Source organism: Rhinoderma darwinii, chromosome 13 (genome assembly GCF_050947455.1).
Source record: "Rhinoderma darwinii isolate aRhiDar2 chromosome 13, aRhiDar2.hap1, whole genome shotgun sequence".
Lineage (NCBI taxonomy): Eukaryota > Metazoa > Chordata > Amphibia > Anura > Rhinodermatidae > Rhinoderma > Rhinoderma darwinii.
In genome coordinates this window covers 13457483-13470309 of record NC_134699.1, presented here as the reverse complement: position 1 = coordinate 13470309, position 12827 = coordinate 13457483, and the positions used below count along the sequence as shown (strand labels likewise).

The 12827-nt window shown below is 44.1% G+C and overlaps 1 protein-coding gene across 1 annotated transcript in view; it reads left to right on the top strand.

Annotated features, from left to right (window-relative positions):
- HNF4A (hepatocyte nuclear factor 4 alpha) overlaps nucleotides 1–11921 on the top strand; it is a 29378-nt gene extending 17457 nt beyond the window's left edge. The window contains exons 4-10 of the mRNA XM_075846575.1: nucleotides 2020–2126; nucleotides 3974–4129; nucleotides 5352–5439; nucleotides 7228–7380; nucleotides 7948–8184; nucleotides 9265–9390; nucleotides 9493–11921. Coding sequence (XP_075702690.1) covers nucleotides 2020–2126; nucleotides 3974–4129; nucleotides 5352–5439; nucleotides 7228–7380; nucleotides 7948–8184; nucleotides 9265–9390; nucleotides 9493–9635 — 1010 coding nt within the window. The 3' untranslated portion in view covers nucleotides 9636–11921. The remainder of the gene's footprint in view (nucleotides 1–2019; nucleotides 2127–3973; nucleotides 4130–5351; nucleotides 5440–7227; nucleotides 7381–7947; nucleotides 8185–9264; nucleotides 9391–9492) is intronic.
- Nucleotides 11922–12827: the final 906 nt, after the last annotated feature.

The following is a 12827-nucleotide window of genomic DNA, read 5'->3' as shown; positions in this document are numbered from 1 at the left end:
CCGTAATGGTTTCTATTCACTTCAGTGCATGGCACAGTCTGGAATAAATGATATTTACATGGTTGAATGTTATTAGTGGGGGGGGGGGCGCTGGGGGGGGGGCGCTGACCGTTTAATTGTCTTCTCTTTGCTGCAGTAATTGTATAGTGTCCCTGTGCATTATGGGAAAATACCCGTGCCAATCTCGATTTGGCTAATTGTATCACATAATCATTTTATGAGCTCAAATCACTTGGTAAACACTGAATGTTTCCTTAGTTAACCCCGAATAAACTGTAATAATATGACATGTTAGATTAATATTTGCTTACAAGTAGAACGCCTGGCGGTCCAGTACAAGCTGCGCCAAAACCAGCTCTGCCCATCGGCTTGTGTGTTCTTATAAATAAATGTTATTCATTGTATAATGAAAAGTTGTATTATTTTCCATTACACCCTCTGTATCAATTCCTTATGGTTTTCAAGACCTCTGCTTGCCGTCATTCAATAAGACTTTCATTATTTACTCCCGGGGGATAAAAAAAATCTGTTCCGGTCATGTGATCACACAAATGTAACTGTAGCGAACCATGCACCTGTGTGATCATCTCATGACCAGGACAGATTTTTTTCCACTGGAAATGAGCAAGGAAAGTTACTCTTAAAATTACAGCAAGCAGAGTTCTTGAAAACCATGTATAGTTCTAGTCTCATCCATAAATAAAGGACTGACCATGTCGTACATAGATGGGCTGGAGCAAGGAGTGCTCTTTGTTAGTGACTCTGATCTGGCTAATAGAGGGGGTCCCCAGTAGGGAACCCCCCTCTATGATGATCATATACCCTAGTAGGCCATATGGAAAAGGGGTGGTCTGCATGAGACCACCCTTAAAAGAATATATTCAGCTGCAGCTCATTTCTTTCTTGCAGGCCAGTAGCTGCTATTCCAGTACCCACAAAGGCAGTCACCCAGCTTTCCTAGAATCCTGAATGGCAGATTCGACCAAATATGAGAGCGAGGGATGTAACACTGTAAAAGTAGGAAAGCCGGGAGACACCCCTCATGGGAGATGTGATGGGGGCCGTGTGGGTAGTCACCCGGCTTTCCAGAAACAGATGTTGATGCCTAGTGGGCATAATATGTCAGATCTGGCGGTCGCGGAGAATGCAGCATCTTGTGACCCCAGAGGGTAAAATTCACGGAGGATCACCGACATGTAGGTCTCATGTCCACGACCCAGGTTGTTCTTCTATCCCCTTCCTCTGAATCTGCAGAGGGGACGCTGTGGGGGCACCAGGGCAAAATCTTATGCCATTATGCCAGGCACCAACATTTAAAGGAAAAGTCCACTTTTGAAGACCCTTTAACAGTTACATCTACATAATAAGCTGAGTAACTTTGTAAATACTTCATTTTACTTCTCTTTTAAGGATTTTGAACTATAGGTAATTTTTTTTTCTCCATTCACACCCAAAGTAAAGGTATAAATTCTCTTGACTCCTTCTAGTAGTCTGTGGTTTACCAGCTCTGTCATGTGACCCAACAACTGTGTAACTGTCATCTGAGCTCCCACAATGCACTGCTCTCTGGTAACCGCAATCCAGCACAATTTTGAATTTAGCTTTCGGTCTGAATGGAGAATAAATCCTCAAAGGATTAAAAACCAGGACCAGATAATTAAAGCAAAATATTTACAAAAATATTCAACATATTATGTAGATTTAATCATTGGATTTACGCAAAAGTGGAGTTTCCCTTTTAAAAAGCCCCTTTTAGGATTTAGATCTATATTTAGGACTATCTAGAATCCTTCGGCTGCGGAATTGGGAACCAGGCTTCCCGAACGGTCTCATCTCCTTACTCCAGGATAAGATGTCCACTGACTTTGATCTCATCATGTGTCAGTCAAGCTTCATTAACCCCTTTCACACCTTACTGAGTCCCTGGTACTACATCTCTTCACTGACGGAGTTAGAATAATTTCCCATTGCACCAGACTCATGCTCTTGCCATCATTAACCATTGTGTTTCCATTATAGCCGTACAAAATGAACGAGACCGGATAAGCACGCGGAGGTCAAGCTATGAAGACAGCAGCCTGCCATCAATCAATGTCCTAATTCAGGCAGAGGTCTTATCACAACAGGTAGGACACTGAATGCTAGGATATTTTGGCATGGAGCTTATCAGTGTGTGCGGATGTAGCAGAGCTGAGCTTGTCAGATGCCGCAAATCGGAGACTGGGCATTTTGAGATGGCTGTAATATGGACACATATCGGCGTCTGTATTACCGCTGAAAATCCCGGTTCTACTTTACATAACATTGATCACAATAAAGGTCTATTAAGTCCGGTTCAGGGGGTCCGAGTGTAATGTCCATAATACGGATTCTAACATGCACCCATATTACGGTTAAAACATTCCTTTGTAGATGTAGGAGAGCTGAGTTTGTTATATGATACTATTTACCAAAATATCACAATAGGTGATCTGAGGTTTTACATAGGACTGCAGATAAACCTACTAACGCAGCCCAAAAAAATTTCAGTGGAAAAATTCAGCTTCAATCTGTAACTTAAAGATGATAAAAATTGCTCACATGTAGACGTGCTGCAGTACCAGACACAGCCTATAGACAAGAGTGGTGCTGTTTCTGGAAAAAGAGCATACTTTTTTTCTTTTCTTACCTCATTCAACCCATCTAAAGGTTAAAATAATCTTTTAGGGATTTTGAGTTAATAAAGAGGGGTCCCCAGTCCAGGACCCTCATCTGTTAACTAGAGTGGGGAGCGAGTACAAAGAGTATCTCTCTCCCCCTGGAGGACCCGACATGTCTGTGCATTATATGGGCATTCCATTGATTTCAATGGGATTTGTGTAATGCCTCTTTTCCCCCTGCGGTGGCGCTGCAGGGGAATTGATCACTTACTAACAGGTTTTGCTACGGATTGTAGCTGATCGCTGGGGGTCAGAGCAGCAGGACATCCTATGATCAGGTTATAGTTGGGTTACCCTTCTAACAAAAAGGGGGCTGCAAATCATTGTATTGTCATTTATCCTGTAGAGACCATATTCTTTCTGTGTACAGGAAATGTCCCGATTTCAGATAAGTAAATGACTGACCCGGCCGCCTCTGGATCAGACCTCATTTTGTGGGTCATGGCTTATTGATTAGAAATGGTTGTTTTTCTAGGCTGTTTGTTTAGGCCTGAGTCAGTGAGCGCCCTGATGGAACAGCACAAACCAGTGAGAATGGCGAGACCAGCACCGGTCTTGTATGTCATGGAGCATTTTTTACTGGTTGATATTGACATTTAGGTCTCATGCACACGACCGTAGTGGTGTGCACGGGCCGTGATTTGCGGCTCGGATGGTGCGGAGTGTCACCTGCGGCCGCCCGCAAATCAACGGCCGTGCACATTCACTTCAAGGAGCCTGGACCGCAAAATGCTGCCCTAATAAGACATGCCCTATCTTTTTTGCGGTCCAGGCTCCTGGGCAATGAACGGACCGTGGAAACCACTATCGGGTGCGTGGGACCATTGAAATGAATGGGGCCGCAATATTACGTTCGTCTGCGGGTGAATTGCGGCCCCATTCATTTCAATGGTCCCACGCACCCGATAGTGGTTTCCACGGTCCGTGCATTGCCCAGGAGCCTGGACCGCAAAAAGATAGGACTAAAGTGTATAAATTGTGTCTCGTACACAGTAAAAACTAGATAACTAGAAAATGCGCTGGCGATTGGTGAAAGTCGTCATTGCATCATTTAATGTCAAAAGTGCCAGTTTGGGGAAGGGCATAGACGGCTCCCTGACTTCAAGATGCAACTGCACCCCCTAGTATAGCGATATTAGGGAACCTACAAATACCCCAATATAAACAGGAGCAAATATGTCCATCTGTTGCTTGCCTTTTTTATATACTGTGTAATAGATGTGAGATAGATGACTATACAATAAGATAATTAGTAACGGTCCTTTCTCTTACAGATAACGTCTTCGGTCACTATGTTAAATACAGACATCAGAGGGAAGAAGATCGCCAATATCACCGATGTCTGCGATTCCATGAAACAACAGCTCTTGGTCCTCGTGGAATGGGCCAAATACATCCCTGCGTTCTGTGAACTTCCGCTGGATGATCAGGTGGGGTCACAATGATTTCCGGCAGTAATAAATGTGTTCATGGATGAGAGACATGGTTACATATAGTAAAAGAAAATTCTGCAGGGTGCTCTAATACCCTGGTGCAGCTGTTCTTGGTTGCCCACATCATCACCAGTGGCGTAAGATTTATGATGTCACGTGGCCTCAGCGTGCCCAGTTCCTGGGCATGAGGCCAGGGCATAGATCTGCCAATGATCAGTCCCGTATTCCTTGACGCGGGCAACTGTAGGAACTGACCGCTCCTGATTGCTAGTGGGCCCAGTACAGTGCTTGCCAATGGTATGAGGAGCCCGCAGCCACATTTTCATATATTTTTGAAACTTCTTTTTTTTTTTTTTTAAATGAGCTTATTTTTTTTTGCCCCTGCGGAGAGTTTTAGTTGCTGTATCACAGTGGGTGTTGCAGACAGGTATGTTTACCCTTTCTGCTCACCTTCACTAGTTGAAGCAGAAAACTGTGAGGGTTTGAGAACTTCAAAGGAACCTTCCTGTCCGAAAACCCTGCACGAGTGAAGAACCCTAATGAGGTTCACACTATGAGACTGACACTAATTATCCAGGCCCGTCCTTCACAGGGCCCATCCAGCACTTGACCTGTCCAATCGTTAACCTCTCTGTCCTCAAGAAGCTTTGATGTTTAACTAGGGACAGGAACAATGGTTAACCAAGTGGGAGATCCACCTCATCCTATTCATTTTTTAACTAATTCTGTTGATGGTCAAGCCTTATTAAATCCTGGTTAAGGAAAAACTCACACAGGACCGGCCCTTGCAAGAAATTGGGCTGAAATGCTCAATCCTACGACCTTGTGTCCACAGGTGGGATGACCCAGAAAATATGGTGGGTCATCTCATCAATCCAAGAATATCGAACTAGATTGATCAGACAACCCACTATGTTTTTGGGCCAACTTACTTGAGCAGGGGTGAACAAAGAATGGAGAGGGCCCCTATGCAAGGTATGGGCTCCTTGTTGTCTAAAAGTTCATGCAATCTAATTGACGGGACGAAGCTTCTTAAGGGGCCAGTGAGGCCCATGTGCAGCTGCACAGGTTGGGTCAAGAGCTGGGGCGGGCATACCATATGTGCAAAGTTACCCAAATAGCCACTTTGTGCAAATTCCTCTTCAGTCTTTATTTCAAGAAGTCATCATACTCCAATCAGTTTAATTATGTTTTTTTTTTAACTACTTTTTGTTCCTAGGTGGCGCTGTTACGTGCACATGCAGGCGAGCACTTACTTCTCGGAGCTGCAAAGAGGTCAATGATTTACAAGGATATTTTACTTCTAGGTGGGTCACAGTCGTATATATATTGGGGGGTAACAGACAGCGAGGAAAAGCCTTCCCCCTGCTGCCTGCTTTTGATACATGTTCTATTGGCAGCAGATGGGTAAGTGGCGCATCCAAAGACTGCTGTAATGGTTTGGGGGCATGCAGCCTGGGATCTGGCCACAAGCCACTGTGCCCAGTTCTGTCATCGCCCATGTGGGAGGGATGACGCCATAACCCAACCCTCAGTCTCTTATGTCTTGATCTTAGGAACTTACAATCTAATGCAAACCGGTGCCACTGGTGTTTATGTATCTGAACAATATCTAAACCCAATTTGGCTTCGTTCACATCTGCGTCGGGACTACGTTCATGGGTTGTGTCAGAGCTTTCCATCAGGGGAACCCATGAATGGAATCCAAACGCAAACCATAGGTTTCCATTTGCATCACCATTGATTTCACTGGTGACGGATCCGGTGCAAATGGTTTCCATTTGCCACCGTTGTGTGAGGGTTCTGTCGTTTTGAGGGAATCAATACTGTAGTCGACTGCGCTATTCATTCCGTCAAAACCCTTGCACAACGATGACAAACGGAAACCATTTGCATCGGATCCATCCCCATGGAAATCAATGGTGATGCAAACGGAAACCTATGGTTTCCGTTTGTTTCAGTCAGGGTTCCGTTCATGGGTTCCCCTGACGGAAAGCTCTGACGGAACCCATGAACGGAGCCCTGATGCAGATGTGAACGAAGCCTTACCTGGCCATTTCCGTCTCCAGGTTACCATTTGTGACAAATACTGAGCTCTTGACATCATGTTTATGGCATGTCATTAAGATAGCAAACGCTGCAACACCCCCAGATAATACATGATATCATTATGTGTTAAACATTAGTGACCCTGCACTGATAAGCAGCCCACTCACCATCAAAAAGGCCAGACTCATAAAGAAGTCTACATAGGGCCGGGAAAACAAGGGCCTGAGATTACGGAGATAAGTTTATTTTTTTCTATGGATTTTAGTAGCAGAGACTTTATGATACGGAAGGTGCCGGCCACTGTAGAGATGATTGGCTCCATACACCGGCCTTCTTGATGGATGAGCTGGGTGATGGGTACAAAGTTGTCAGCCAGTTGTCAGATTGCAGGGTTAACTTTTAATACACTATAGATAAATCTATTATTTTAGTTAAAAATATTCACTGCCTGTATGAACATTTAAGAATTAATTTATTAAAGGAATATTAAAATCTGGGCACTATCACCAAAATAGATCTGCAAACAGACTCCTGAATGACAAATCTGCCTAGTTGTACAGCAATATTAAAGACGGGGATGTGTCGCTATACATCTAGACAGATTTGCCGTGCAGGAGTTTGTGACAAACCGGACTGTAATGGCGACCATATTGTCAACAGGGTTTCCCAAAAACCAGCATATTTGTGGGGTGATCTGGCAGCAAGTGTTTGCCTGCAGCGCCACCACAGGGAAAATGAAGTATTACATCGTTCCCATTGTAATCTATTGCCTTTCTGTATAATGCATGGAAGTGCTGGGTCTTTCAGAGAGGGGGAGACGCTCTTTGTAGCTGCCATCTGCTCTGGATAATGAGGGTCCTGAATGGGGAACCCCCCCCCCACCTCCCATATTAACTCAGAATTCCCTGATGAATCCAGGGGAGCAGCCACAAGGACTTTGATCTCCCCGGGAGGGATTTGACCATAATGCAATACTCTGATATATAAGTGAACCCTCACTTTACATTGTCAAAAATGTATCATAAACCCTCTCTATTCCATGACAGGTAATGACCGCGTGGTGCCAAGAAACTGCTCGGAACTTGAAGTGGGTCGTGTCGCTGTCAGGATCCTTGACGAGTTAGTTCTTCCATTTCAGGACCTCCAGATTGATGATAATGAATACGCCTGCCTAAAAGCAATTATATTTTTTGATCCTGGTAAGTGCAGTCGTCGTCCCATAGTGGTATTTCCTATAACAGCCAATCAGATCACAGCAGCCATTGTTAAGCTGAGTTCCCACATTGCGGCGGAAAAAAATGCCATGTGACGCCAAAATGTGAGCATGGCCTTATATCACACACTAGGGAACAGCGCCAGTTTCTATAAATACCTTACCTCTCCAGATAACCCTCCGGGACAGGAGCAGTATTAGGGGATGGAGGAAAAAGTTTCATCCTGCCCATAAATTTTGTCGCTGTAGTTTCTGTCCATTGCTGCCATTTAGTTTGCCCTCATCTTAACTTTAAGTCTACAGGGTTACGTTGTTAAAAATTCTGATTCTGGGAAAGCTGGATGACAAAGAGTATAGACGCCATTACAGCTCATTCAGGATTTGACACCCAGCTTTCCTAGATTTGTGAATGGCATATTGATCTAAACTAAAAGAGACTTGCTTACTTTTGTCGCCCTAGGTCAAGGCCTGCGGTCTATCCACATATCCAGGTTAAATATTCAGAATGACAATGAACGTATACAATAATGTGTTCCCTTACCTGTTTTTCCAGATGCCAAGGGGTTAAGTGACCCCACAAAAATCAAAAGGATGAGGTACCAGGTCCAGGTGAGCCTGGAAGATTACATCAATGACCGGCAGTACGACTCTCGGGGGAGGTTCGGGGAGCTGCTCCTCTTGCTGCCGACCCTGCAGAGCATAACCTGGCAGATGATTGAGCAGATCCAGTTTGTCAAACTCTTTGGAATGGCCAAGATTGATAATTTGCTGCAGGAAATGTTGTTAGGAGGTCAGTATATCTACAAGAGCCGTTACCCCCAAATATTGTATGACCTCTTGTCTGCAGAGAGATGAGACAGACATTTATTTTTTTGTGGGGACGACAACAAAATTATCAATGACATCACTGAGATAAGTGGCCAACCATATAATTGGAGACTCTTATTATGACCGACGGCTGATTTAAAGCCGTAGACATTTGATGGATGATCGGCAAACGATCCTTTGGCTGACGGCTATAATCATAGACTAAACCATTATTCCTCTGGCCGCTTATCTCCAGGGGAAACAAAGGATGGGACAAGTAGCATTCACTGTATTTGGGGTATGATGTCCGATCCCAAGGACAATGAATCTAGTTTAAAGCCACAATAAAATTATAATGTATTTGACCCCGCTCAAAGATCCGGGCACTGGGCAGGTCTGTGTGCACTGAGCTTGCATGGTGGCGCACAGAGTACCTACGACTGTATGGTGCCCCTGCATTGGCCTGTGTTATGGAAATAGTCTCCTCTAGACTCAATGCTGTCCACTTCTGTCCGGTTATTTTTGTAAAAATTTTTGTTTTTTGATCAAACTTTTCTGAAAAACATCTGGGAATTCTAGGAAATTTAGACGACAACTAATATAGCCACCATTATAGCTCCTTTAGGGGCATTCTTGAATGGTAAATCTGCCTGCAAGACCAGGGGTGAGGCACATTTGCCCTGGAGTCAGGAAAGACTGAGCAACCGCGGTGAAAACGGTAATTGCGGCTTTATTGTTTGCCACCCATCCTTCAGCTACGGAGTCCCAGTGGGCCGCCTGTCTACCCCCACTGTCGGTTTGACAAGCATAGAGCGTGCTCACCCAGATTAACATGGCCCCCACCCCAAGTTCAGTAGGCCCTGGCACCTGCCCAGGTTTACCTGGTGCTGATGCCAGCCCTAAACGACTGAAAGGTTTATACTTCTTGGTGATTTCTATGATTTTCTTTGTTGTCCCTTTTGAACCGTGTCCACTCCCCATAGGACAGGAAGACGGGGTAGGAGGCAGGTCACATGATGTTATGGTAACCTATGTACAATGATAAATGTTCATTTTGATATAGGTTCAGCAAATGAAGCCCCCCACTCTCATCATTCGCTTCACCCCCATCTTGTTCAGGAGCATCTAGCGACGAACGTCATAGTGGCCAACAACACCATCCCTGCCCACCTCCACAATGGACAGATGTGTGAGTATCAGACAGTCAAACCTCAAGGTTATCACAGCTAGTACCGTAACTTTTCATCTATTTCAGCCATCTTCGTTCATATTGAAAATTTTTGGTTTTCAGCCACCCCAGAGACCCCACAACCATCCCCACCAGCAGGGTCAGGGGCCGAGCAGTATAAAATCGTCCACGGCGCAATCACTGGTGTATCCAAACACCCGACTTCCATTCCACAACCCACCATCACTAAACAAGAAGCCATGTAACTTCCTGCAAGTCTCCGTAATAGGAACAGGAAGAGCAATAAATGACGGACTAATAGACTGGAAGCCAAAAAGACTGCCTGCCCCATCCACTGCCTGGAGAGACTGAAGACCCGGCCATCATGGCTGCCTCATGGTTCCTTCCTTCTGCCTTAAGAAAGTGATATTTTTGTATAGTTTTAAAAAAATGTGTTGGTTTTTTTTGTACTTGCGTTTTAGCTTCTGGAAACTTTTATACATGGACATAGTCAATGGTTTAGATGCAGTATATTGTCTTGTGTACTAAGTGATTGTTGTCTATGGAGTGGATGTCTATACTGCTTATATGCTGTGAAGGTGGCCAGTTTGGGGACTGAATCAATGTTGGCAAGAAATTAGTGAAACGCGTGAGGTACAAAGTTCCTCCGTTTCAGAGACGTGGCTAAGACCAACTGCATGGTCATTGATGTTGGATCGGTTAGCAAAATGGCTGCCCTTGCTGAGCTGTGGTTTCACTTGCACATTTGGACACCCATGTGGTATGTCACCGTAGAAACGAACAATCATAGAGGGTCCAAATTATTTTATTTAAAAGGGGGTTAGAAAATAAGGTCCACTTTTTGTTTTTCCAGTAACAGCGCTGCTCTTGCCCATGGGCTGTGTCTGGTATTGTAATTCAGCCCGATTCACTTAAATACTGCAATACCAGACACAGCCCATGGGCAACAGTGGCGCTATTTCTGGAAATTAATACAGGGCAACACCTTTAAGGCCAGATTTACATGAAGAAGTGCTGTTTTTCACGTCCGAGTTGCACCCGTGTGGATCCAGTTTTCACGGATCCCCATAGACTTGAGTCTATCGAGGGATCCGTGAAAACGGAAGATAATAGGAAACTGAAACAACAGCCGTGTGAATGGACTACCGGACAACTGATGACCTATCCACTGGAGAGGTCATCAGTATATCACTGGTGCGGGTCCGACACCTGAACCCCGCACCGATCAGCTGCTCCGGCGGCCTGGGGGCGCCAGATGTTATGGCACTTTATGCAATGCATGGATCCGAAAGCAGTTGACTCCGTACATTGCCGAACTGCAGCTCTGCTTCTATTCACTTGAATACTGCAGCTCAGCCGCTGTTCCATGACCGGAGCTATCTGCTTCCGGCATGGACGTCCTGTGCCCAGAGACAGCCGGAACGGGTTCCAGGTGTCGAACCCTCACAGATCATGTACTGATGACCTATCCGGTGGATAGGTCATCGATTGTCCGGTAGTGGAAAACCCCTTTAATAGTGAGAATTATTAATTTTCATAGGTGGAGTTTAAACACGTTTTTCATTTGCCTATATGTATATATATTTTTTTTTCTAGCCAAAGCAGTTATTTATGCCTTATTCTGTGAAACTGTCTTCCCGATTTAAAGAAGTCATACAGGATTAGAAAAACATTGCTGCTTTCTTCCAACAACAGCACCACACTTGTCCAGAGGTTATGTGTGGTATTGCATCTCCGCCCCATTCACTTCAATGGAGCGGAACCGCAATACCAGACACGACCGAGGGACAGGTCTGGTGCTGTTTCTGGAAGAAGAAAGCTGCCATGTTTATCTATAATCCTGTACAAACCCTTTAACCTTTTTATAAAAAAAAATACTGTTTTTACACTTTTTTAAATATTGTAGTACTTTTTTCCACCAACAGGTGGAGCCCAAGGGTAAAAAGTTTTCGCACTGACTTACATTTCCTCTATAGCACCACACACAGGCTGTTCAAAGTACTGCAATGTGAAATAGTTTGTGGCTTTACAATGGTATATGCTTATTTGAACAAGTGAAACTTTATACGTACCTGCCGGAAAACCACTGCCCATAGTTTTTATTATATAATGTTTTCACTGCCATATCATGAATAGACAGAATTATAAAGCCTATAATAGTTTATTATATACAAAATAGAATAAGGCGGGGCATCTGGCTGAGCATCATGGGATATGACCTTCAGATACCACTGCCCACATCTTATATTTTGTGCTACTATTCTACATGTAGATATGTGATATTTTCAATAATTTATTTTCCCCAATGACTGCACTGTGTCAAATATTGGTGTAAATTTTACTGATTCGTCATTAATTATTATGGGTTTTATGGGAACGGGACGGCATTCGGCCTCCTCCTTCCCGGTCTTTCCATTGTGTTCTATTAGAAGTTTGTATATTTTGTATGTACTGTAATTCTCGGCGCGACAAAATATCTTTTTCTGCTCATAGGTTGTTATAAACAAATAAATAACATGTTTTATACTGAATTCGTCTGGAATATATATATTTTTTTAATTGTTTATAAATTCTATAAAGAATTATACCATAGTTGGGGGAGGGGTTAGAACCCACAATGGTCACCAACAGAAGGTAAGGGCAGACATTTTTGGCACCTGAAATAATTTTCCTGGGAATTACCGGGACACTGAGGGCTCACAATGTTGTATGGATCTGTAATACAGCAGCCATAAAAATCTATGGGCCCACACTGTATCTCCATGAGCCTCCGATTATTGCACGTCCCATAGAATAATCCGCAACCATAGGGACGCCATGTACCGCCAGTGCATACTGCCTTATCTCCCCCTCCTGAAATTGGGCTCTAAAGATTTTGGCTACTCATTCACTAGCTGAAACCAAGCTAAACTAAGCCCTCCCTTTAGTTGAGCCCCTCCCTTTAGTTGAGCCCCTCCCTTTAGTTGAGCCCTTCCCTTTAGTTGAGCCCTTCCCTTTAGTTGAGCCCCTCCCTTTAGTTGAGCCCCTCCCTTTAGTTGAGCCCCTCCCTTTAGTTGAGCCCCACCCCTTTCAGCATATCAATCGAAATCTAGAGTAGGCCAGAGTGGGAAAGCTCCTGTTTCTCTTCCATATTCTATAAGACTCTTTACTTCAGCAGCGACAGAAGAGACGTATAGGTCAGTGTTTGCTTTACTCTTTTTATTTTTTCTTGATTGATATCCGGGTTTACTGTTCCTTTAAGTCACCGATTCCTGAATCTATTCGGCACACACCTACATCAATGCATATAAACACACACGACTGTAACCAGGCACATACATATATAGACACATAACCATACCCATACATGAATGTGCAACGCATCATTGGCCATAAATGATCATCTGTTAGCCACATAGATAATATAGTTGTCTGTAGACATAATGATCCAAGAGATA